Consider the following 26,659-nt stretch of genomic DNA (forward strand, 5'->3'; position numbering starts at 1 on the left):
AAATGAAAGAAATGGTAATCATAAGTAATACATTTTAAATTATAATATATCATATATTGTATCTGAATATTACTGTGTTCTAATTATCTTTTATTTATGTGAATTATTGAAAAAACACCTGGTTTTGCTGATTCGAATGATCGGTTCAGTAACCAGTATAAACAATATGGCGGACATGGACCCGAAAAACATGGATAAGTTTCTTGACAAAGTTGATGAGATTGGTGAGGTTTTATCAAAATTATTTCTGTTATCTACTCATGAAAACATTAGTTTTATTAGCACCTATCTATTATCTATCAATAAAGACCATATTTTAAAAATGTTGATTTTGTAGAGAAGATCACTTGCTTAAGCATGCAAAGAATTTCTAGAATATTCTTCATATTTTACAACTTTAAGTATGAAATTAACCAAAACGATTTAATGTTCTCCCAATCAGACACAGACACTGATAATTTACAATAATATAGACATCTGAACAAATGCTAAATTGTAAAAATATGTTAAAAAGGAATAAATTTTTGGCAGTGGCTAGGTAGCCAGTTCTGGCTAACCGCAGTAGCCAGCGCTATATGTATACATATTGTATATGAACATGCAAGTCAAGGTAGCCAGCTCTTTAATAAACTGTATTATAAAGGATCATTATTATTATATTAGTTGAATAAATTACATTTCTTGTGATTTATTTACAATTTGTGATTTACCTACCGGCGGTAAATAAAATTTACCTTTACCTTTTTTTACCTGTTTATTTCCCTGTATTTATGCACTTTTATCATATATGCTGATATTTTATAATTGTTATCAAGTGTCATTATTGTCATCGGTGTATTTAAATGGTGAGTTTATATTGTTATTGTTTATAAATTCTTAAAATAAATTAAAGGTTTTAATGAATTTTTATTGTTTGTTATATATTGAAAAACATTTCCATAGATGATGTCAGTTGTCGGCGATCCTTTAGGTTTAAGTCTTTTGATATGTAATTATCTTTCACATTTAGTATACGCTGCCTTAGAATAAAGAGCTCATATGTTCAAACAAACAATTAGAAACAATCAAGATTATTGACTAATAAACAAATTGGCGGAGAAATTATGTAGTAATTAATAAATCAAAAACGCATATAGAGGTGCAAAAGTGATGATCACTTAAAATTATCACTTAAAAAAAGGCGCACGAAAGGATCAAACGCCTGTATGTTCAGTAGAGCCGCATCATTTCATGTACTTTGATGTTCTTTGTTCTGCCCTTTTGTTTTTTTTACTTATTTGTTTTGTTTTGTTTTAAGAATGAATCACAGTATCTCAAATAAGTATCGAGTACTTTTTAGAAGATATAAAAACTCACGTTAGCACTAGTTCACATGTGTCATTTGTGTCAAATAAAACAAAGTAAGAAAACTTTAAATGCCAAACTTCGATAAAACACGTTTGCATTGATCCACTCGCAAGCGAAAATTTACAGTTAATTATTTAGGGTAAATTATTTAGGATAAGATACAATGTCATGTCTGTTTCTTTCTGTCCATTCATCCGTCGGTTCGTGTGTCAACACAAAACAAGAAACCTTTAATAAAATCACGACGTCTGCATTGATCATGCTCGCAAGAGTAAAATCATTTAGGGCCCTTTTTAAAGATACAATGTCATGTCTGTCTGTTAACTCTGTTTCGATAATGACACTGATCATTCGTTGATAACATAACAAAATGTCGGCCGATATGATATGAGAGTATAAATACGGCGAAATAAACAGGTAAACCACAAATAGTAAATCACAAGAAATGTAATTTATTTAACTAATATAGTGATCCTTTAAAATACAGTTTATTAAAGCCGGCTACCTTGACTTACATGTCCATATACGATATGTATACATAGAGCCGGCTACCTAGACCTTTAGTAACCTGGCTACCTAGTACATGTACTGCCTAAATTGTTATAACAGTCAGGCACACAGTGCTACAAAACTCTAAAATTATCTGCACTTCAAATTTATGTGAAACACTAGCAACAGTAAGTATAGGAAATAGATCACCTATTGACACTCTAATGAAATTAAGTTTGCCAAAATGAAGCATAACATAGGAAAGGCAAAACTTAAAATTCATTAGCATATATCAATAAGCGGTCTATACTGGACTTACAGTTAAAATGCGCCATTTCATTTTACTGACAGGTTAAATCAACAAATCTGTTTTTCTTTCTGTACAAATGTGTTTAGTTCTTAAGCCTATGTAGCAAGTCCATTGGGCCTGCCAGAATTAATTCTGCCATTGTAGAAATTCAGATTAGGTTTTCAGGAAAAAATCTCTTCAGGAAAAGCAAAGATTTTTTTTCAGTTTAATGTTTGTGTATATGTTAGAAGTAAACATACATAGACATTCTACTTCTGAATCAGTGTATGTGTATAAATGTTAGAAGGAAACCCACATAGATATTTTACTTCTGAATTTTTCCTTAGTACTGTAGCACCATTTTATTGATGTTGTTTTTTAAATCAACTTTTTAGTTATTTCATGTTTCTAACTGATTTGCTTTGTTTTTTTTTTTTCTTTTCAGAGGCAATAGTGAAGGGTTTGAGAGCTGAAAATGAGGAAGAAGTCAAAGTGTCTATGGACAAGGCAGATGAATTGATAGCCAAGGCGGAGGCAGCAAAAAAAGATTCCACTGTTGCTGTGTATGATGATGACAAAGACCTTCCAGAGACTAGAACCGGTAAATATACTGCTTCCCAGAAGTTTCTTTATTCAAGTCATTGACGTATTAGGGCACCATTATAATACAGAGTTTGCAATTTCATATTTGTACAGGTTTATGGGTGCACTTACATGTAAGATGCTCTTATTTAATTCAGTGACTGTGTCTAGGGTGTCAGACGTCAGAAAATTGGAAGTTTTTCACACTAGATAACTATACACATTCATATCAACCCTTAAAAACAAACTTACATGTATTTAACATGTAGATTTACCTGCAGCGAGCAATTTAACGTTATTGGACTGTTATTGTTATATATAGGGATTTACTTCAGAAACACACAAGTTCCCACAGGATATTGTAGCCTCTCTGTTATTGTTTAAGAAACTCCACTGATGAAAGATTTCTAAGTATCACTCATTGTGTGCTCTGATATATAATATCTTACCAATAATTTAAGTACTGAATAGATAAGTGATTGCATTACTCATTTTCTCCAGAGACAATAATTTAAAATAGCATTGTGATAATAACATTTTTACAACAAATTCATTGATTATTTGTATGATGCTGTAATTGTATGAATGACAAATATGATCACATTACATTTTTTTTTATTAATTTATCTATATTAAAAAGTAATAGTCATTATAGTGCATTTAAATCTAACTTATGTTTTAACTGGAATAAACAAACAAACAATCAGTCATGTATTCAAACTGAAATAAATTGCTGTTGATATTCATGATTTCATGCACATTTTGAACTTTTATAGGCTTCAGTAAGACATGCATCAACAAAAGCTCTGCCCCTGATGAGATGCCAGGACAAAATGACCCCAATTATGATGGCATGGATAATGGTTTGTTTTATAATTTTCTTCAGTTTATTCTCAGACTCTACTAGATATTTTGATATGCTATGGTCTTTCTAGATGTTTTTCTGTATACAAACACCGAAGTGTAGTGTAACCACACAACCAAAGCATGGTAAGTTCGACTATTTTTAGCTCACCTGAGCAATGCTCAGGTGAGTTTTTCTGATCGCTCGATGTCCGGCGTCCGTCGTCTGTCGTCTGTCGTCCGTCGTCTGTCAACATTTAGCTTGTGTATGCGATAGAGGCTGTATTTTTCAATTAATCTTCATGAATATTGGTCAGAATGATAACCTTGATGAAATCTAGGCCGAGTTCGAAAATGGGTCATCTTGGGTCAAAAACTAGGTCACTAGGTCAAATCAAAGAAAAACCTTGTGTATGCGATAGAGGCTGTATTTTTCATTCAATCTTCATGAATATTGGTCAGAATGATAACTTTGATGAAATCTAGGCCGAGTTCGAAAATGGGTCATCTCGGGTCAAAAACTAGGTCACTAGGTCAAATCAAAGAAAAACCTTGTGTATGCGATAGAGGTGGTATTTTTCAATTAATCTTCATGAATATAGGTCAGAATGATAACCTTGATGAAATCTAGGCCGAGTTCGAAAATGGGTCATCTCGGGTCAAAAACTAGGTCACTAGGTCAAATCAAAGAAAAACCTTGTGTATGCGATAGAGGCTGTATTTTTCAATTCTTCTTCATGAATATTGGTCAGAATGATAACCTTGATGAAATCTAGGCTGAGTTTGAAATGGGTCATCTCGGGTCAAAAACTAGGTCACTAGGTCAAATCAAAGAAAAACCTTGTGTATGCGATACAGGCTGTATTTTTCAATTGATCTTCATGAATTTTGGTCAGAATGATTGCCTTGATGAAATCTAGGCCGAGTTCGAAAATGGGTCATCTCGGGTCAAAAACTAGGTCACTAGGTCAAATCAAAGAAAAACCTTGTGTATGCGATAGAGGCGGTATTTTTCAATTGATCTTCATGAATTTTGGTCAGAATGATAACCTTGATGAAATCTAGGCCTAGTTCGAAAATGGGTCATCTGGGGTCAAAAACTAGGTCACTAGGTCATATCACGTAAAAACCTTGTGTATGCGATAGAGGCTGTATTTTTCAATTGATCTTCATGAATTTTAGTCAGAATGATTGCCTTGATGAAATTTAGACCAAGTTCAAAAATGGGTCATCTGGGGTCAAAAACTAGGTCACTAGGTCAAATCAAAGAAAAACCTTGTGTATGCAATAGAGGCTGTATTTTTCAACTGATCTTCATGAAATTTAGCCAGAATGATTACCTTGATAAAATCTAGGCTGATATTCGAAAATGGGTCATCTGGGGTCAAAAACTAGGTCACTAGGTCAAATCGAAGAAAAACATTGTGTATGCAATAGAGGATGTATTTTTCAATTGATCTTCATGAAATTTGGTCAGAGTGATTGCCTTGATGAAAACTAGGTCGGTTTTGAATATGGGTTATCTGAGGTCAAAAACTAGGTCACTAGGTCAAATTAAAGAAAAAATCTTGTGTATGCGATAGAGACTGTTTTTTTCAGTTGATATTTATGAAATTTGGTCAAGTTGATTGCCTTAATGAAATCTAGGTCGAATTTGAATATGGGTCATCTGAGGTCAAAAACTAGGTCACTTGGTCAAATCAAAGAAAAAACTTCTGTATGTGATAGAGGCTGTATTTTTCAGTTGATCTTCATAAATTTTTGGTCAGAATGATTGCCTTGATAAAATCTAGGTCGAGTTTGAACATGGGTCATCTAGGGTCAAAAACTAGGTCATATCTAAGAAAATGCTTGTTTTATCGCAAGAGACCAATTTTTTGGTCCAATCTTAATGAAAATTGGTCAGAATATTTGTTTCCATGAAATCACTAGGTCAAACATGTTTTACACTGTTATGGAGTGTTTCTTAGGTGAGCGACCTAGGGCCATCTTGGCCCTCTTGTTTTTATTAAAGACCAATGTTTCGGCTTCTACAGAGCCTTCTTCAGGGTACAGCTATTATATACAATATTTCTAAAGTACAAAAATCCAGTGTTTTTCTGTTAAAATCATTGTTGACTTAACTGTACAAAATATATGGAGAGCGGCTGAGCTATCCTACAAAATGTATTTGCCCCTGCGTCAGTGTCAGCATCCGCATCTGCGTCTGGTAAAAGTTTTGATGTACTTCCACTTTGATGTCTGAAGTTACTTGATGGATTTGCTTCAAACTTGATATAGTTATTCATAATTGCCCACTTAAGGTGCAGTATGTTTCGCACCAATATTTCCTGAATTATCCCCCTTTTTACCTAGAATTTTATGTTAAAGTTTTAATGTACTTTCACTATATCTCTGTTATTACAGAAGGAATCAGATTCAGTTGTTCCTTATAATCATATACATGAGTACATAACTCTAGCATCGGTGTTTCATGAATTATGTCCCTTTTAACTTGATTGTTTTAGTTTTGTATATTAATTTTCAGTGGGTTTTATGAAGGCTGTAGAAGCAGATGCTAAGGAGAGAGCAAAGCGTAGAAATGAGAGGATGAAGGTTGCTGAAGGTTACAAAGAGAAAGGCAATGTGGAATTCAGGGGAGGAAACTATGAAAAGGCCCTTGAGTGGTATACACAGGTATAAACATTTTAATTATTCCCCTTTACCCAGTAAAAATCTCTGTATCTGTTTCACTTGGAACCAAATCCATGTGTTAGTTTTTGTCTGCATACTACTCACCCTTGCCATAACTGTTTAAAGTCATGCCAAATGTTACATTCATGCTAGGAAATTTAGCCATACTTTATATATCATACTGATTTCTGATGTTAGATATACATCAATATTTTTTGTTTTAAATGTTTACTGTTTATCTTGAGGCAAGCTCTTTTAAAATGCATCTATTGTTGATATGTTTTATATGTTTTGTGACTGTAAAAGATGGAACTGCTTTTGTTAATCAGTGCACAATTTCCAGTAGAAACATTTTATCGAAACAGCTGGAAGTGCACATTCGTCTGAGGACATTTAAATTTATATGTTTTCAGTATAGTGTTCACATCATTGATTTTCAGGCTTTAAGGGAGGTTAAAGACCACTCTGTATTGTACACAAACAGAGCACAAACTTACATCAAACTGGGCAAATATCCCGAAGCAATTATTGACTGTGAATGGGCTCTCAGGGTAAGATTCTAATCTGCAATTCAGTCAGTATTAACTATAGCAGGTTTGCACATACAGTCAAACTTCGTTCGCTCAAACTCTACAGGACTGGAAAAATTTGTTCGACTTATCAGTAGTTTGAATCGTCGGACAATATACATTATACAGGGACTTCGCCAGGACCTGACGATGAGTTTCAGTGAAGGGTGGTGCACAAATTATCAAGCGAACAAAGTTTGACTGTATAGTAACACAGAAGAGGAAGCAATTCTTTTTCAGAAGAAAGAACAAGGAAAGACTTACTAGCTTTTCTATACGAAGTGTAAGGAGAGCTATCCTACTTGCAGCTGTGTCTGTACTTTGGTTAAAATTTTGATGAATTTTCACATTCTCTTATAACTTGATGGATATGCTGCAGACTTAAAATAACTGTTATTTCAACATCACCCACGTCTTATAACACAATGGACATGAATCTTGCAGAAACATTATATGAATTCTGCACATCTTTTTTCTTAGAATTTCAGGTGAATGCTTTTAAGCAGTTTCACTCTGTCTCTACTGAATAGATTTGACTCAGATTGAAATACTGTTCCACATTATCACCAACAAGGTCCAGAACTCTGGCACTAATATTTTATGACCTATGTCCCCATTTTACACAGAATTTCAGGTTAAAGTTTTGATGCACTGTTCCTCTATCTATCTTCTTTCTAGAATCATGAATTATACCCCTTTGTACAGGTGAAAGTTTTGATGCACTTTCACTCTGTTTGGTTATTACTGAATGGATTTGATTTTTCGTGAAATAAGTGTTCCACATCATCGCCCACATCATACAATGCAAGGTCCATAACTCTGGTAGAACTATTCCATGAATTTTGACCCTTTTTTACTTAACTTAGAAATTCTGGTTCATGTTTTGATGTACTTTTACTCTATCTTTGTTCTTACAGTTACTACATGGATTGTACTCAAACTGTTGTCCAACATGATCATCCACATATGGAGTATTAACCACTACTGTGATAGCTCTAGTTTCCTCAGATAGTCCGATTTCACTATCGAAGATCGAAATACTGAGTGCATTGTCTCCTCCGATAGCTGTTGTTTTATTAAACGAGAAGCTGTTGTTTTAACCATAGTTTAAGGAATTCAGCAAAGTTGTAAGGATAGAAAATCACCGTCTAACAATTGTCAGTTTTAAAGAATATACTTTTACTTACCATTTTCGTTCTTGTGATATACATTTAATACCAAATTTTCTTCTTTCAGGTGTTTCCAAATTGTATCAAAGCTCATATCCATAAGGGCCGAGCACATCTATGTCTTAAGGAATTCAAGGAGGCCAGGGAATGCTACAACAAGGCTCTAACCTGTGACCCAAAGAAAGAAGCTCTTATAAAAGGTATTTAGCTGGGTAAAGAAAATCATTTGAAACTTTCCATGATCAGATCTCATGGATCTCATGGATCTCACAGATCTGTTTGGGAAAAAAGTCCTTGGCTTCGCTGGTTTTGTTATAAATGAATGAGCTTTACCATTATGGATTTTAAAAATGGAAATATTTCTTATTTAAAGATGGCAACACATTTACTTCTCTAGCATCCATTTAGGCTAATTCTGCTGGAAACAGTTTAAGTATATCACCCAGCACTGAACACTAGTAGGGATATATCAGTTGTAAATGGGAATTGAACCCAGATAGCTAGCACTGTAGTCGAACCTTTTAACAACTGTACTACTTACCCATTAGAACTCCTTTTTTTAATTTCTTAATGTGAATTCCTTCATCTCTCTTTCAAACTTGCCAGTGAGTCTATCCCAAAATATATCACCAGTTTTATCTAATGTTGATGTCCATTTGTTGGGATCTGTCTTCTGTTTTATTACTGAATTCGATTGAATTTTTATTTTTTAGGAAAATGAACAGATTTTTTTATTAGATGATGTGAAAATCATGTTGGAAATCGTTGTTTATCAAATGGAAATTGTGATTTATATGTATCAAATTTTTCTCTTGTAGATTATTTAGCTGAAGTAGATCGCGCAGAGCTTGCAGAGACACAAGAAAAAGATGCAGAAGAGGTGTTCAAGGAGGGTAACTCTGAGAACCTTAATGTTGTTGATGTATTGACAAAGGTCCAGAGAGCTGAGCAGCTGCCTGTTTACTACAGTGGGGGATACAGGGTACTGAAGTCTCTCCTGAGCTCTAGTAAGTATATTGTGTTACATATTTAGTCTCTTTTTTGAGAAGGGGGCATTTTTGGGGCCAAAGTTTGGCCTCATTTCCCCCTCCAAAAAGTTTTTTTGACAAAAAATCCCCTAAAAAAATTTTTTGTTTGTTTCTTTTTTACATGTTCCAACCAAAACTCATAGTACATCTACATAATTATGTATACCATACTATTTAAAACACAAGACAATGTGCTTTTAAGTCATTTTCTTTTCAAATGTAACATATTTATGAAAAATGATTTTATTACGACTTGATTTTACCCCCATTTTACTTTTTACGTCACTATTTTCTCCTCTTAAAGGGCCCTGCAATCCATTCCCCCAAAATTGAAAAGAACACTGACATTGGTCCATATTTATAAAACTGAATGCCAGCATCTGACTGGTTGATTCTGTGATTCAGACCTCAGATTTGAAACTGACCATTGGCAGACTTGTCTCCATTTAGTTTTACAATTGTTGTTGATTTAGCTCAATGTCACGTAACGTTGCTTTTGCGCGAAATACTTGTAAAGATTATTGACGTAACGTCGCTTCCTGTGTTTTGTTTGTTGATCAGTAGTAATAAAGAAACAAACTGTACACAATGTCTTGTTCATTCCAATCACCTCCTCACATTTTGGTGCCATGACCAGGATCCTCGACTGGTCCAGAAATTCTATCTGTAGTTTTCCTTTCAAGTTATTCACATAGTCTTAAAGCTATCTTCACTGTTGAGCTGAAACAAATTGGTGTGAACTAAACTTATATCAGTTTAACATACACTGTATTTAGTAACACTTTTTACACGAATTTCAGCCTCAGACAGGACATTGTTCAGAACAAAAGGAGGGTTAGATATGTTGACCACATTAGCAACATTACACAACTGTATCTCAGCGTCACCAAAGAGCCTGTCTGGAGAGGAATTAGATATGCTGACTTCAGCATTTATGTTATATACAGAGGCTTGTAGAGATAATGGTTAGTATGAAGATATATTTATTTACTTAATGGTAATGTATGATTTGCCAGTTTCAGTTTTTCACTTTTCTATTTTCTATTTCATGGAAAAGGTGCAGGTGAACATGCCCATAAAATCCCGACTTCTGGCAATATTAAACAAATGAGCCGTGCCATGGGAAAACCAACATAGTGGGTGTGCGACCAGCATAGATCCAGACCAGCCTGCGCATCCGCGCAGTCTGGTCAGGCTCCATGCTGTTCGCTTTTAAAGCCTATTGGAATTGGAGAAACTATTAGCGAACAGCATGGATCCTGACCAGACTGCGCGGATGCGCAGGCTGGTCTGGATCCATGCTGGTCGCACACCCACTATGTTGGTTTTCCCATGGCACGGCTCAAATCGTTTTAGCCCACCTGTTAAGCTCAGTAAGTAGAATATTAGACAGCGAATAAAGAGGTTAGGAGTTTGATCTCCTGTTGAGGCCAGCATTTTCAATGATGATTGACAGAAGTTGATATGTCTAAAGTCAATTGTTCTCCATCTCTGATTCAGTTACATGCGTTGAACAAGTTGGTATCAGTTTGAAATCCAGGAACACTGGTCAGGTTAAATGACTGCCATTTGACAAGTAAAATACTGTAGGATTTATGTACCACATGTTTTATGTATTCTATATCAATGCTTAAAGCTATGATTTATTTCATTTAAAGTTAAATCATAATGATGTTTGTATTTCTTAAGAATGACAGTTACCTTTTTTTTATCCTGCAGTGTCAGTTATTATCTTGCACGTTTTCTCCCATGTTTATGCATGTATCTTTTTGTTATTTCATATTTCCAAGGAGTACATTGCACTTTAAGTAAATCGTCACCATTTATTAACTTTACTCCATCCATTTATCTGTATTTTGTGTGAATGTTAACTTCCTAAAACTTTTCCTGAAATTTATGGAGGCTGCCATGTTGTTTACTGCAGTGTGTAGAAATACATCCGTTTTCATATTCTAATGCAGCATATTTGTATCATTTTGTGTAATGTTCATTGATAGGATGTTAGAAACATATTTTAATCATTAACTGTCACTGAAACTTTACATTATTGTTCATTTTTGTGAAAGAAGTGCGTACTATTTGTTAGGTCATTCGCGGTGTAAATTTGGAACTTTCAGTCACCGGAATTCTCCATTTTATTGCATCAATTACATGTTATCTACCCAAATGTTACTGATCATTTGATTTAATACCATAAAAGATATATTGTCTTTGTGTATTATTGCTCACATTTTATTGTATGTCGTATTATTCGTAATTTTACTTGGAGATTCCGCTTAGCGTATTTTAGGATGAGATTTCCTACCCAACTCTAATTGGCTTAGGAAATTCCTGTGTGCAATCTGATTGGATGAAACATCTCTCCTAAATTCCTAAACGGGTCAAAGCTTATAAATAGAGCGATCTGCCTCACTTTGGAAGAACAGTTGCGAAGGCGCCATTATTCAAATCATTATTGGTCAAAACAACTAACGTACAATTCCTAAATCCAAATTTTAGTAAGTATTTAGGAATCTTTCCTAAATATCGGTTATCCAATCTTAGGTTCATTGAATTAGTATTATATAAATACAAGTATAGGTATACTTGTATACAAAATAGTTTTTAGTACGAACTTTAGGAAATAAAATCCTAAACTTAGGATTTTATCTTAGTTTTTAGGAATACGCTTTAATATATTTACTTAGGCAACTGTCCCCATGTGAGAGCCGGCGCACTTCATGAATATGATTATTTTTAGGATTTAGGATTGCTATTAAGTATTTGTATGTTATATATATATCAGTTATAATGCATTACTGCATTTAATACAGAGTGTTAAAACTGATATCGTTGTCGTCTTCTATATTGAAGTAATACTACTGCTGGTGTATTGAAACTCCAGTAGTCCTGTATATTGTAGTGTATTTCATCAAGGCATCCTGACCCCCCCCCCCCACCCCCTCCTGGCTGAAGTACGCTACAATACTATCGAAAATTTAGCTAAAGTACAATATTTTGGAACACTAAATTTAAGTTAACTGTCAGTTGTATACAAGGGAAATACTGGTACAGATACACTATTCAGAAACAACACTGAATTTTATCGGGGGGAAAAAACATCATAACAATACAAATGAGCCGTACCATGAGAAAACCATTATAGTGCATTTGCGACCAGCATGGATCCAGGCCAGCCTGCGCATCGGCGCAGTCGGGTCAGGATCCATACTATTTGCTTTCAAAGCTATATATTGCAATTAGAGAAACCATTAGCGAACAGTATGGATTCTGACCAGACTGCACAGATGCGCAGGCTGGTCTGGATCCATGCTGGTCGCAAACGCACTATGTTGGTTTTCTTACGGTGCGGCTCAAATATTGTTACATGATTCTGCAAAGAGCTGCCTTTTGTTTATTGTGTGGGAGAAATATGTTGCATATTTATTGTATGAAACTGAAGTTCAAGAATGGGAGATAGATCTTTCAGTTTTAGTAATTTTGTATTTTAGAGAAAAGTACAGAGTTAGTTTTACAGACAGAGGGGCTACCTAGTTACTGTATTCGATTTCTGGATGTGAAAATGAAAGGTCAAGGAAAGATTCTTCAAGTTGCCATAATGGATTTTTTGTTCACTTTGTCCCAGTTACAGATTGGACAAAAAACAATAATGGAGACATTTGACGTGCCAAAGTAAGTTTACAGAACTAAGCGCAATACAATAAGGTTATTAAACTCTCATTTTTCCCGACATATGAATAATACAAAATATAATAAATCATGACATTTTTTCTAAAATGATGGCAGTCTATGTTTAATGAAGACGTGTTGAAATTATTTAATCTGTTTAAGGGGAGGTAAAACCTAGATATTTAATGACAAAAATATTTATGAAGGTAGCATCCCTTGTAAGCCAAGATGAAGATCTAAACAGATTCATTGTTTGGGAAGTTGACAAAACTATTGTTTAATCTTTTTATGTGTTATAAACTTTATGTCAACAATAAGTAAAATAAACATGGATCTTACCAAAACTTAAACACGATATCTAATATATATCAGTTATCGTGGTCAAGTTTGATAACCAACTACTAGCAGCCAGTTTGCACCAGTATCAAGAGTTGTGGCCTTTGATTTAGTCAAAATTGTGAAGAAAGGGTAGTGTTAACCATTTTCATTGGTTAAAAAGTAGTCAAGTGGTGACTTTCTATATTTCTGTGGAGGTCAGTACATTTTTGTGCTGATCTACGCTAAAAATAAAATAATAGGGTTTGTTAGTGACCCTTCACGGAAATATGTGGGGTCAATATGATAAATATGGGGACTCGACTAACCCCTCGCCCGCCTATTTATCATACTGACCCCACATATTTCCTTAGCAAACCCATAATTAATAGTGAAGTGATTGATCTGGATCGTGATTAAAGATTTACATAACATGTATCAAGTGTACCTTCTTTGAGTTTTGGACTGGTAATACAAAAGCAAATGAGTTTAAATTTCTACAATTTTCATTGAATATTTTCATGTTCCTCTTGTTGCTGTTAAATGGAATTAGCTATAACAAGCATATTATATTGTTAAATTTTGCCACTCTTGTATTTTCAGGCTTATAGCTGTGATATTTAATTTAATTGGAACAAAAGGTCCCATTGCCAAAGATGCTGCTAATCTTCTAAACAACTTAGCTCTGGAGAAAAAGTAAGCCCTGAAAGAGTCTTTGATTTTTAACTACTAACAGTCATTCTTTAATTATGACTTTTTACATAAACTTTAAGATAGTTCTACATGTTAGGAACAAAATGTAAATTGAAGATTCTATTTCACATATCAAAACATCAGGATATACATGTACTGAGAAAGTATAGCACATAAATGGTGCTGGATTTTTAGCAAGACTTTTTTGAAAAATTTGGATTTTCTACAGGCTTTCTTATTAAATGTATGGGAAAATTCAACATTTTTGAGCACATCTCCATTTATTAAAAGAGGTAGATGTTAAGAATTTCTAACAACTGTAAATAATATTACTTTTTCAGATTTAAATCCATGATTAGAGACAAAGTAGAAGCAACATTGGCACCTGCATTTGAACAGTTATTGGTAGGTAGTCCGATTGTGTGATAGATTTGATAATAGTCGTGTTTTTTATTAGTCAAGCAGACAGAAAACATTTTTGTTATGCATGATAAAGAAATAGTTCTCTGTTAATGCACCCTAAAAATCAAGAGCAGTGTTGGGCACACAGATTCACCTGGTCTATTTGTTCACTCAAGAGACTGTCAAACCTGTATTAAGCAGCCAGCTGGGGGAGTGACACAAACTGATGGCTGAAGTTGAAATTGGAACCAAATCTGTTTGGAAAGTAGCTGACTGGCTGCTTAAGACAAGTGGCTGCTAAATAAAGTTGGCTGCTAAGGCAGGTTCAACTGTGTTCACTTCAAGATTTCTTTCTCCATAATTCCCATTGTATAGTTTACAGTAATTCTTACAAGCTCTTTATGGACAGACGCTTATTTTCAGAAGGCATCCATGTCCAGTGGATATATTTCTGACTAATTGTATTTCCTGTTGAAAATGCTTCTCATGTATGAATATCTCATATACAGAATACAGTTAGACCTTTGTAAAAAGACGTATACTTCAGTGGGCCACAACAAGTTCTTTATTTGCAAGTTAAAATATGTCGTAAATATCTAGTTTGGTAATAAAATAGGTGACCTTTAGAGTCAAATAGTCTCTGTTCACAGATGGTCTTTAGCCATTACCCTGCTGAATTTCTGTAATGAACTTGTCTATCTTTCAATTTGGACAGTACCATTAAATGTTAATAGGGGTGCGTACCAAAAATATTCTGACTGAATGGCGAACAGTGAAGATCTTGATCAGACTGCATGGATGTGCAGGCTGGTCATGATCTACACTGATCACAAAGGCAGAATCAGTCATTTCCAGCATGATACTGGTTAAAATAAATTATATACTGCATTGCAGATTTTGAATTTCCTTATCAAACTTTAGCCATGTTTGTTTTTTTCTGCAGGAAAATTCTAGTCCATCTGTAGCATTACCAAGATGTATAACCATGGTAATGAACTTAACAACAGATCCTTTAATCAGGTCAAAGTTGATGAAGAGGAACCAGCTCTGGAAGGCAAGCTGTAGTGTTCTGGTGTGTACCATTGTACAGTTTATTCTCTTGTTTTGTTGAGCTTATATTCATCAAAGTTAGGCAGTTTGAGAGCCAAATTATTTGTTTGCAGTTATTTCTTTTATTATTTATCTAGGAGGGTTCATACCTAAGTAATCAGAAAAAGAAAAGAAAATTTGTCAGGTGTACAATGTATAAAGTTTCATTCTGTAATAGAAAATTTTGTTCAGTAATACTGAAAAAAATCTACATTAAAAATAAATATTTTTGTCCTGTATTGTGCATACCGATATTGTCCTAACATAAATAATACATGTAACTTATTCAAAGCACTGTTTTAATCTTCTTTTAGGATACTCATAGAACAAAATTAAGTGAAGAACTAAGTGCAGAGATAGTGGAGAGTGTTATAGGATTGCTGCTTAACATTACCACTGAACAGTCAGAATGTGTGAGAACTCAGGGCACCACAATTTGTGATAGCTGTCTAGCAATTTTGCACGAGAGCTCGTGCAATGAGGTAATCAGACAGCGTGTTGTAGGTCTGCTTAGTCACGTGTTACCTTACTGCGTACCAGCTGTAGATAATGTCGTGAAAAAAGGAGGCACAGAGATATTTATGGAGTTTATAAAGGTAAGTCACGTCTTTAAAAGCTGAAAAAATAGCATAAAATCACCTTGATTAAAATTCTTACTGCTTCATTAAATGTAGGCCAACCTATCCCATTTTGACTTTCTGTAATAAATGTATAAAAAAAAATTTATTACCTGTAGTATAAAATGAAGTTTTTCTTTAAATTAACTTTATATTTCTTTGTGAGTGAACTTACTTCATTTAAATTTAGAATAAAATATACATGTACCATTTTTTTTATTATCTTTTTTTGATGTTCTTTATTTTCACCCCAACTATATGAAACAGTTTTGAGTACGGCAATTATATTTTATTGGATTTGGATTATTAATCACATATTTTCAGAATGTCTGATATGTCAGACTACAGCCCGTTTTGTTTGGTAATCAGTTTTATCGCAGTAGTTTCTTCAGAGAGGTTAAATGAATTGGGAAAATGTTTTTTTTTTTAAATATCTTATGACTTTAGGAAGAAGAGTCCAGTTATGTCAAATCAGCATTAAAGGCACTCACAGCTTTGACGCAAATAAATGAAGAGGCAAGGAAATATATAGTAAGCAATAAAGGTAAATAGTTTCTCGTTTCTTCTAGAAGCTTTGGGTGAATAATGTCTAATTTGGCTGTCATCCATCCGTTGACCCCTGTATGCCAACAGTTGCTTCAAACAAAATCCCTTAGAATCAACTTTACCAAAGAACCTACCGTCAAACTTGTTATCTCAAACTTGACGGGACAAGCAAAATTTGAGTTATCGTCAGTTCGAGCCAGCCGAAACATACATTATATAGATATTTTGCCAGGATGTGACAATGACTTCGAACGAAGGGTGGTGTGTGGATTATTTGTGTTTGAGTGAAGAAAGTTTGTACATGACACAGATTTTTGCAAAACTTTTGTTGGCTGCTATGGAAATCAAAAGAAAACTCCATATTAATCTTCTCCTTTTAAATCAATGAACACACTTCAAAATAGTTTCACAGAAATGACTGTCTGTGTTTCGTTATCTAAGCTGAAGGTTGTTTGCTTTGTCAAACAACCTGTGTCATCACGCAGTTGGCAAGTTGTCACTCACTTTAGAATCAGTTTGGTCCAATGAAAATTAAGACGTTTTAATTACTGTTAAAGGTGTCTTTAAATTAAATAATAACAAAAGAAATTACTTGGTTAACCATAATTATTTTCTGTGGATACTTTGATGCAGGAATAATGCATACTTTTCTGTGTTATAACATCTGCAGAATTGCGAGGGATTGGGATATAACAGAGCCTGTTAGAATAAGGGCACCAATGTATCCTTAGGGAATCTGCAGATGATATAACAGGAAACAGTCACGTGTTACTGCTATTCTAGCATGAAACATGTAAAAAACTAAATTAATCTTATGTTGATTCATTCCAGATTTGTTTCAGTTAAATGTTAACAAGCCGTAATATGTTTACCCCTCACTGTAGAACACTCAGGTATGAAAATAGGGGCTTTAAGGTAGTTCTGCACGTTCGGATGTAAATTTTTTCTACAATGTAGAATTTGATTAAATGCTGATTTTTGAAAACTTCATAATATACTTATAAAATTCAGCAAATAAAAAAGATAGGATAGTATGCTTGTTATAGGATAGTATGCTTGGTTTTTTGCTAGACTGATTTGAAATATTTGGACCTTATGCAATTTTTCATAATTGGAGTCGAAAATCACATCTTCCATAATATTTTCACGAATAGAAATTTTTCTACAATTAACCGGTAGACTTTAATGAAACTTCTCATAGTCATAAATAAACCTATGGTCTATAATGTGGTGAAATATAACGTATAAGTCAGTATGCTTATTTGTGTGATATTTGAGCGTGATAAAAGTGATACGCACATTTCAAGCTAATTTTAAGACATTATTTTGAATTGTTTAACATGTCAGATGTTTTAAGTATCATATTTTAACTTTAGAAAGATAGTAACAGTGCCATTGTAATAAATTTACTCACGGGTTGCCATTAATTCATAAAATGATTTTCATTTCCATACGCCGAATCCAGGCATTATTCTACGCTTTCCGGATAAATGACATTACACCATCACTTCTGGTTTATCAAACATGTAGAACTACCTTAACCCTTAGCCTGCTGAATTTCTAAAATGGACTGGTCCTTCATTCAATTTTGGCAATACCAATTATTATTCAAAGGGGTGTTCACTAAAAAAATTTCTGACTGAATAGCAGACAGTGCAGACCATGACCAGCCTGCACTGGTCGCAAAGGCAGAAGCACTTGCCGCCTGCAGGCTAAAGGTTAATAGCCATAATCTTCTTGTTAATTATGTCTCCCACCACACAGTAGTGTGTGAGACATATTGATTTACTCCTGTCTGTCTGTGTGTGTGTGTGTGAGTCTGTGTGTCTGTCACAAATCTTGTCCGCACTCTAAGTCGAACATTTCTTATCCGATCTTCACCAAACTTGAACGAAATGTGTTTGCCAATAGTCCTCGGCCAAGTTCGATAAATTACCAAATAGGCCTAGGCACATTGGAATAATGGCCCTTGAATCTTGTTTTTGATAATCAAAGCACTTAAAGTCTGATAAGGCAGTTGAGGTCTTGGTGCATGCTTGACTCATATACTACTATTCAGATGATTAGGCAGTTGTGGGAGACATGCACTTTTCTCAAAAGCAGCTCTATACATGTTTACTCTTCTGATAAAACACTCTTTTGAAAATAAAGGATTTTGTTGTTTTAATATAAAGTATAGCATACAAATGTATATTCCAGGTCTTGGAAAGCTTATAAAACATTTGAAATCTAGTGATGAAGTTGTGGTCGGTAATGCCGCACTATGTCTCAGCCACTGCACACAGGTCCCGAAAATGTGTTCAGCTCTTACGAAAACTGACATTATAAAAGAGCTACTGGTGTTGGCAAGGGATGGGAAAAGGCCAGCTGTACAACAGAACTGTGCAATACTGATAGCTAAACTGGCTCAGGGGGATTCTAAGTGAGTATTTAAAGCTTTTACTGGTTTCATTTTGTGTTTGCATGTTTAAGCCAACTGTTGAAATTTAGTAGAATCCATAGTATGGATATTGGTCTGAAATCTAAGAATCATTTGTTTGACCATAGACAATAAATGACAGACAGCAAGCTTAAATCTTTGAATTGTTGAAAATTGTTGTTGACAGAATATGGGAAATACATTGTCTGGTATGTTTTTCATTGACAGCGTATATCCCAAAAGCCATGTAACTAAACAGTTTTGTTTGAATCTGAATCATGCCTATAATTATTTGTTATGAAATACCTTTTTGTAAAGTCACAACTACTTTAAAATTTCCAGTATACAGCTTGGATCTACCCTTAAAAATGGACCAAAGTTTCAGTTGTTTGACTATATAAAAAGTTTCATTTGTTTAACAAATCTTGCTTTAAGATTTATTAGCGAAGTAGCCGATGTAAAAATGGGTTAGATTAACGTTTAAACACATACTGCAAAATTTTAATTATTGCATTTTATTTCAGTCAATTGTCGAAATATTAGAGTGAAATATATCTGGTATTTTCACAGTGAAAAATATCAGATATATTTTGTACTGGTAAGAAACTATCAAACGAGTAATTTGATGATTTAGTCACAACATGAAATATAAAGAAAATTTGTTTGTTTTACATGTAAGATCGAAATATCTTTCACTCATGAACACCATATCCTACATTTTCACTCGTGCCACTTGTGAAAATATTGCATTTGGTGTTCCCTTGTGAGATATTTCAATCTTATGCTGAAACAGACAAATATCATGACCTCTATATATTTCCTTTTAAAATATTATTTTTGTTTGATATATTTTCAGGCATTTGGAAAGACTTCGAGAACTACATGGTATAGAGATTCTTCATTCATGTATGAAATACGTCAAATGAGGGATTCACAGTGTGTGAAGACGAATTGTGTGTATGAACTACATGGTTTTGAATATGTACATTGCCATTGGTAAATTAAGTACATCTGGTGTATAAAGTTGGCATATATATTGCAAAAACCTGAACACCGTTTTATACCAATGTCAAGAAAGCTAAGAATGTATAGGGTTGTACTCTAGTAAATATGATGCATATAAAATACAATGCAAGTAAGAACATATGGAGTATGTGAAAGAATAAGAAAAACAGAACAAATGTTATGTAAGTTGAATGGTGGATAAATAGGAATTCAGTTAATGCGTGTTGTATAGAGAGACAGGGGATTAAAATTTTACATAAGTGGAGAAGTTGTATAAAATATAAGTATTATGTTGTTGTGTAGAAGTTGTACATTGGTGCACTAAGTGCATTAACCTTCAGCCTGCTGTTGGCAAGTGATTCTGCCTTTGTGACCAGTGCAGACCAAAATCAGCCTGTGATCTGTGAAATTATTTCATTTTATTAGCTCATCTGATTTTTTGAAAAAAAATGATGAGTTATTGTCATCACTTGAGCGGTTGTCGGCGTCGGCGTCTGCGTCGGCGTTGCCTGGTTAAGTTTTATGTTTAGGTCAGCTTTTCTCCTAAACTATCAAAGCTATTGCTTTGAAACTTGGAATACTTGTTCACCATCATAAACTGACCCTGTATAGCAAGAAACATAACTCCATCTTGCTTTTTGCAAGATTTATGGCCCCTTTTGTACTTAGAAAATATCAGATTTCTTGGTTAAGTTTTATGTTTAGGTCAACTTTTCTCCTAAACTATCAAAGCTATTGCTTTGAAACTTGGAATACTTGTTCACCATCATAAGCTGACCCTGTACATCAAGAAACATAACTCCATTATGCTTTTTGCAAGATTTATGGCCCCTTTTGGACTTAAAAAATCAGTTTTCTTGGTTAAGTTTTATGTTTAGGTCAGCTTTTATCCTAAACTATCAAAGCTATTGCTTTAAAACTTGCAACACTTGTTCACCATCATAAGTTGACCCTGTACAGCAAGAAACATAACTCCGTCCTGCTTTTTGCAAGATTTATGGCCCCTTTTGGACTTAAAAAATATCAGATTTCTTGGTTAAGTTTTATGTTTAGGTCAACTTTTTCTCTTAAACTATCAAAGCTATTGCTTTGAAACTTGCAACACTTGTTCACCATCATAAGCTGACCCTGTACAGCAAGCAACATAACTCCATCCTGCTTTTTGCAATAATTATTGCCCCTTTTGGACTTAGAAAATCATTTTCTTGGTTGTGTATTATGTTTAAGTCAACTTTTCTCATAAACTATCAAAGCTATTGCTTTAAAACTTGCAACAGTTTTTCACCATCATAAGTGGACACTGTACATCAAGAAACATAACTCTATCCTGCTTTTTGCAAGAATGATGGCCCTTTTTAGACTTAGAAAATCATGGGTAGGACAATATTTCTATTACACAAAAAAAAATCAGATGAGCGTCAGCACCCGCAAGGCGGTGCTCTTGTATGGACATGATTTTTTGTAATTTTGTACAAAACGGCTATTATATGAACTGCATGTTTTGAAGATAAAATCAGTGATAATTTTATTTGTTCGCTAGTATTTAATTTTGTTATCAGTCAATTTAAGCATTTGTTGAGGTATTTTAAGGTAGTTCGGATGAATTGGTGGAGTTTTCATGGACCTAAAGATGATCTACAAGTATTCATATAGATGAAAAAGTTCAAGATAATCTGATGTTTACATAAAACACTATTAACTGTATATGCACAGTTACTGATTATATGTGTTTGAAAAGAAAGAAGTTAACAGCAAATTACAAACGTGTTTTATTTGCTTATCTCATATTCCTCTGTGCAGCCTCCCCAAATCTTTGACCAGAGTTTGGTAATTACCATGCCACTAAAGCATATTCTTTAAGGAAAGGCTTAATTGTATGTTTGATTCGGCTTTTACATGCTCTGTTCTTCAACCGTATTTCAGTTACATATTAAAGGGCAGTCAGTTAGCCTTACCAGAGACGAGTATTCATTGATTCTACTCCAGCACTGATCTGAACTAGATATGCAACTGGTATCTTCACATGAAACAGAGGTGAAGACTCCAGAAGACTAGAGAATACAAGCATTTGGGTATAACTGTTGCTTGCAACTCCTTAATTCCTAATCTTGCTAGTTGAGACAAAATCAAGCTAAACTTCACTAAGACTTGTATATGAATATATAGTGTCAACGAGACTGTCCCGATTGCATAATCTGTAAGACACGTATTTTCAAGCAGAAAAGTATCAGATATGTTAGGTTACGACTTCAAATGCCAATGAGAATATCTAATGAGTTAAAAAAATTGGGTTGCAAAACAGCCATAAATTGTTCTGTGACCAACAAATATATATGGTGTTCAGCTGACCGTTGCAATGCCTGACAATAAATCTTTTAATACATGCATCTTTTCAAAGAGTAACTGCTTAAATAAAAACCCTGAAAGCCTGATTAAAAGACAGATCTTCCAGTTGGTAGTAAATTTAATTTTCAGAGAGAATATACCATGATACCGAGACAAAATGATGCTAAACTTCAATAAGAATTATATTGGTATATACAGCGTTGACGAGACTCCCGACGCCCATCTGCATAATTTGTAATACAAACTCATTTTCAAGCAGCAAAGTTTTCAATGAAACAGCTAACGACAGCTGATAGTCAGACAGTAACAAATATGTTGGGGTAACTACTTAAAATGCCAATGAGAATATCTATTGATTTCCATAAAATTGGGATGCAAAACAGCAATAAATTCCCAGAGACCTTGTGAGGCAGACTGTCCCTTTAGATTGCCTGCCTATTAATCTAATACAGGCAATTACTCAATGGGCAAATCCTTGAATTAAACCTGTGAGAGCCTGACTGTAAGACAGGACACATGTTACAGCTAGTAATAAATTTAATTTTCATAGAGAATATACAATGAACTAGATGCGAAATTATGCTAAATGTCTCTAAGACCTACGTATACAGCATCAACATGACCGTCCTGACACTGTTTATAGGTTAATAGATTTGTATTGAGAAATATGTACGAGTTCTGCAGTGGAATACTGCGTGACTTCAGGAGTGAAATATTATTCCGCAAAAGAATGAGTGCATATTTCTTGATGCAAGTTATATTATGTGTCAAGCCTACAGTGTCGCATTGACGTGCCAGTTGTAATGTTGTCTGTCACGCTTGCAGGACATTGCAAAGTGACATTGCGACAATGTTATACATCACACCACAATGCTAAACAACACTACAATGCCAACCAATGGACGACAGTGTGAGTGGATAATGTCGCGATATCATATTGTATTGTCATATTGCAATGTTGTGGGTCATGTAATAGTCATAGACACAACACACAATGTCACTTTGCATCATCAAGCGTCACTTACCTATGTCAACATTGGATCGCATTGTTATGCGTTGCGGTCACCTAAATGACACAACACACAACAATATTAATGTGAAGTGACATTGCAATATATCGGCTATTGACACATGACAATACAATATGATATCACGAATGATTATCCACTGACATTGTCGTCCATTGTTTGGCATAGTTGAGCGTTGTTTTGCATAATAAATATCCCCCAAGTCATATCGCAGTGTCATGTAGCTAAAAGATTTCAGCTCATAACTAATTATCATGATGTCACTTCCCAATGCGCTGTCACTTCCCATTGTCGCGCTGCCACCCTGTTAGTGCGATGGACATCATAACAACTGGCACGAACAGGATTTCCGTAGGCTTGAGCGCATTTTATGTGTTTTAGTTTTGTCCAAGCAAGTGTGTCAGAAGTGTTGTGTATAAAAGGATTTTAAAAGGATTAACCATAGGGGTCCGGCACATGCTGAGATTGATAAAAGTGCTTTGTCAACATCAAAAATCCCAAATCTAAAAAAATCTACCCACATATGGATTGTTTTCAAAATAATGAAGCTTTTTCTTCTCTCTCACCTTACTTTAATTCAGTTCAGTTTTAGAAAGTGTTTTGGGGCAAATTATATCCAAATCAATGTAGTCAATAAATGTGTGCACCCAAAAAGGTGTGACATTTTACATGAAGGCTAGTTTTCAACTGTGTTTTATTTATTCAAACAAAGCTTTATTGTTACAGCTTTGATTTTTCATGTAACTTAAACTCTGCACATTTGAAGCAAAATACTTTTTTTCATAAACCACATCTTATTCTTACCAATATTTCACATCTTGTGATGGACCCCCCTTCACAAAAAATAGTGAAAAGAATACTAAATTTAAATGTGGAACACTACAATTTCATAACCCCATTACTTTTCTTAAGTCCTAATGTTTTTCTAAGATCTTAATCCTTCCAGCTTTGAAGACACAATATGATTTTTTGTTTAATTAATCAACTTTCTCAGAATCTTGATGGATGTCTATACACCCAAAAATGTCCCCTGTGCACCTTTTCAGTAGTTAATTAAGTAACAGATTTCTTTTATTCTTTAAATAAAATGGGTTTTTTTTTACTTTATTTTCCTTGAAAGGGAGTTACAATGGATACAAAAGCAGCTTTCAACTTCACATATTCCTTTATTAAAGGACTGTTAAAAATTCGCAAAGCCAAAAGTGATGTCCCCTGTGCACCTTTTTTTGACATTCATCAATTACCTTAGCATTACTGTAATGTGCGGTGGCAGTTCTATATTCGCAGTGTGTACACAAAATTTAGGCATTACTTGAAAATTTAGCATTATAAAAGAAACCCTGGACAATTTAAAATTAATTGTTTGCATTTTTTCAGAGTTCCCAATTTTCAAGTTAAAAAGTGGAAACATCAATTTTATTGCTTCTTAAGCTAGTGGATATTGTGTAGTTGAAAGAATTTTACTTACTATGAACATATTCTATAACTATATTTTTTGCTGCAATTTGTCCCCTGTGCATCTTCTCAGTAACTTTATAAAGTATGTATTTATTTTACTATTTCATTTTACCATGCATGACATTTTGTCATTTTTTTTTACTTTAAATAAGCAGTGCATGTAAACTAAGTGATTACAATGTGTTAGTTATGTTTAAAGTCACTTATTTTTCATTTAAAGCACTACATGCTGTTGAATTTTCATGTTTTTGTTACGAAAATTTTCAGTTTTGTAGTTATTTTGTGGAATACACTGTTTGATAGGTTTTGTCTTAAGTTGATCACCAATAGTCTTTTTATGAACAGAAAACTAATAATGAATGAATATAACACTGATTTTCAGTATGTGTCCCCTGTGCACCTGTAAAATAACTCAAGTTTGAGCTGACAATTATAGAAATTGAAATTATTGGACATTCTTGAAATTTGGCATGTGGTTTATAAACATGCAAAATGCGAGAAAAAAATAGGTTTTATAATAATATGTTAATTATTTTTCATTCAGCAACAACTTTTCTAAGTAAAATTTTATTTTCATATCAGATTTGTGCAGAAAGGGTGATTTTAAAAACCAATGTCCACAAATATTTGATTAAATGAGTTTCAGACCATACACATACACCCATTACTTATCATATATTGTGAAAAAATTACTGTTACACATATTTCCTTGTCATAAAACACTACAGCATTAATATCACCCATCTTACTGGAAACCACCCATATAAACATAAAATATAAACAAGAGAACCAAATGGTCCTAGATTGCTCACCTGAGAACAGCTAGAACAAGGTACTTCTTTGATTTGACCGGGTGACCTATTTTTTGACCCAAAATGACCCATATTTGAACCTGACCTACATTTCATCAAGATACAATACAAGACACAAGATATAAATTTTATTTAAAGTCGGTGTTACATATATAGATGACATTAGCTATGTATAGCTATTGACCGACATAAATAACAAAAGTATATTTAATAACATAATAAAGGTGTACCTATTAAATAGAGTTACAACATTAGCAAACCACAGTTAATGAGTGAGTAATGCATGAGTTATACATACAAAACAATCAGCAAGATCAAATTTCATGAATATCCAGTCTAAAGTGCAGCCCCTAACACTTACACAAGGTATTTCTTTGATTTGACCGGGTGACCTGGCTTTTGACCCTAGATGACCCATATTTGAACCTGACATAGATTTCGCCCAGACAAACAGCCTGATAAAATTTAATGAATATCCAATCTAAAATGCAGTCCCTAAAGCATACACAAGGTATTTCTTTGATTTGATCGGGTGACCTAGTTTTTAATCCAAGATGACCCATATTTAAACCTGCCCCAAGATTGCATCAAAAGAAACATTTTGATCAAATTTAATGAATATCATGCTTAAAATGCGACCCCTTTTGCATAGGCAAGGTATTTCTTTGATTTAGCCAGGTGACCTAGTTTTTGACCCAACATGACCCACATTTGAACTTGACATAGCTTTCATCATGACAAACATTCTGATCAAATTTCATGAAGATCCAGTGAAAAATGCAGCCCCTATTGCATACACAAGATTATTCTTTGATTTGACCAGGTGACCTAGTTTTTGACCCAACATGACCCATATTTGAACTCGACATAGCTTTCATCAAAGCAAACATGTTGATCAAATTTCATGAACATCCTGCCTGAAATGTAGCCCCTATTGCATTCACAAAGTTTTTCTTTGATTTTACTGGGTGACCTAGTTTTTGACCCCAGATGACTCCTATTTCAAATCAGCCTAGATTTCATCAAGACATACATTCTGATCAAATATCATGAATATCTAGTGTAAAATGCCGCCACTATTGCATACACAAGGTATTTTTTTATTTGACCGTGTGACCTAGTTTTTAACCCCAGATGACCCATACTCAAACTTGACCTAGATTTCATCCAGACAAAATTGTGATCAAATTTCATGAAGATCCGGTGTAAAATGCAGTCCCTATTGCATACACAAGATTTTCTTTGATTTGACCTTGTTTTTGACCCCAGAT

General features: G+C 34.1%; 1 protein-coding gene across 1 annotated transcript; it reads left to right on the forward strand.

Moving 5' to 3' along the window:
- The first annotated feature begins 156 nt into the window (after positions 1–156).
- LOC123561790 (tetratricopeptide repeat protein 12-like) lies at positions 157–21,507 on the forward strand. Its single transcript, XM_045354395.2, has 16 exons — positions 157–224; positions 2,571–2,726; positions 3,484–3,570; positions 6,078–6,226; positions 6,664–6,774; positions 8,029–8,161; positions 8,780–8,968; positions 9,790–9,954; positions 12,481–12,661; positions 13,577–13,669; positions 14,008–14,071; positions 15,012–15,140; positions 15,472–15,753; positions 16,222–16,318; positions 18,520–18,742; positions 19,596–21,507. Exons 1-16 carry the CDS (start codon positions 167–169, stop codon positions 19,663–19,665), a joined length of 2,187 nt encoding a protein of 728 aa, XP_045210330.2. The 5' UTR covers positions 157–166; the 3' UTR covers positions 19,666–21,507.
- The last annotated feature ends 5,152 nt before the right edge of the window (positions 21,508–26,659 follow it).

Source organism: Mercenaria mercenaria, chromosome 10 (genome assembly GCF_021730395.1).
Source record: "Mercenaria mercenaria strain notata chromosome 10, MADL_Memer_1, whole genome shotgun sequence".
Lineage (NCBI taxonomy): Eukaryota > Metazoa > Mollusca > Bivalvia > Venerida > Veneridae > Mercenaria > Mercenaria mercenaria.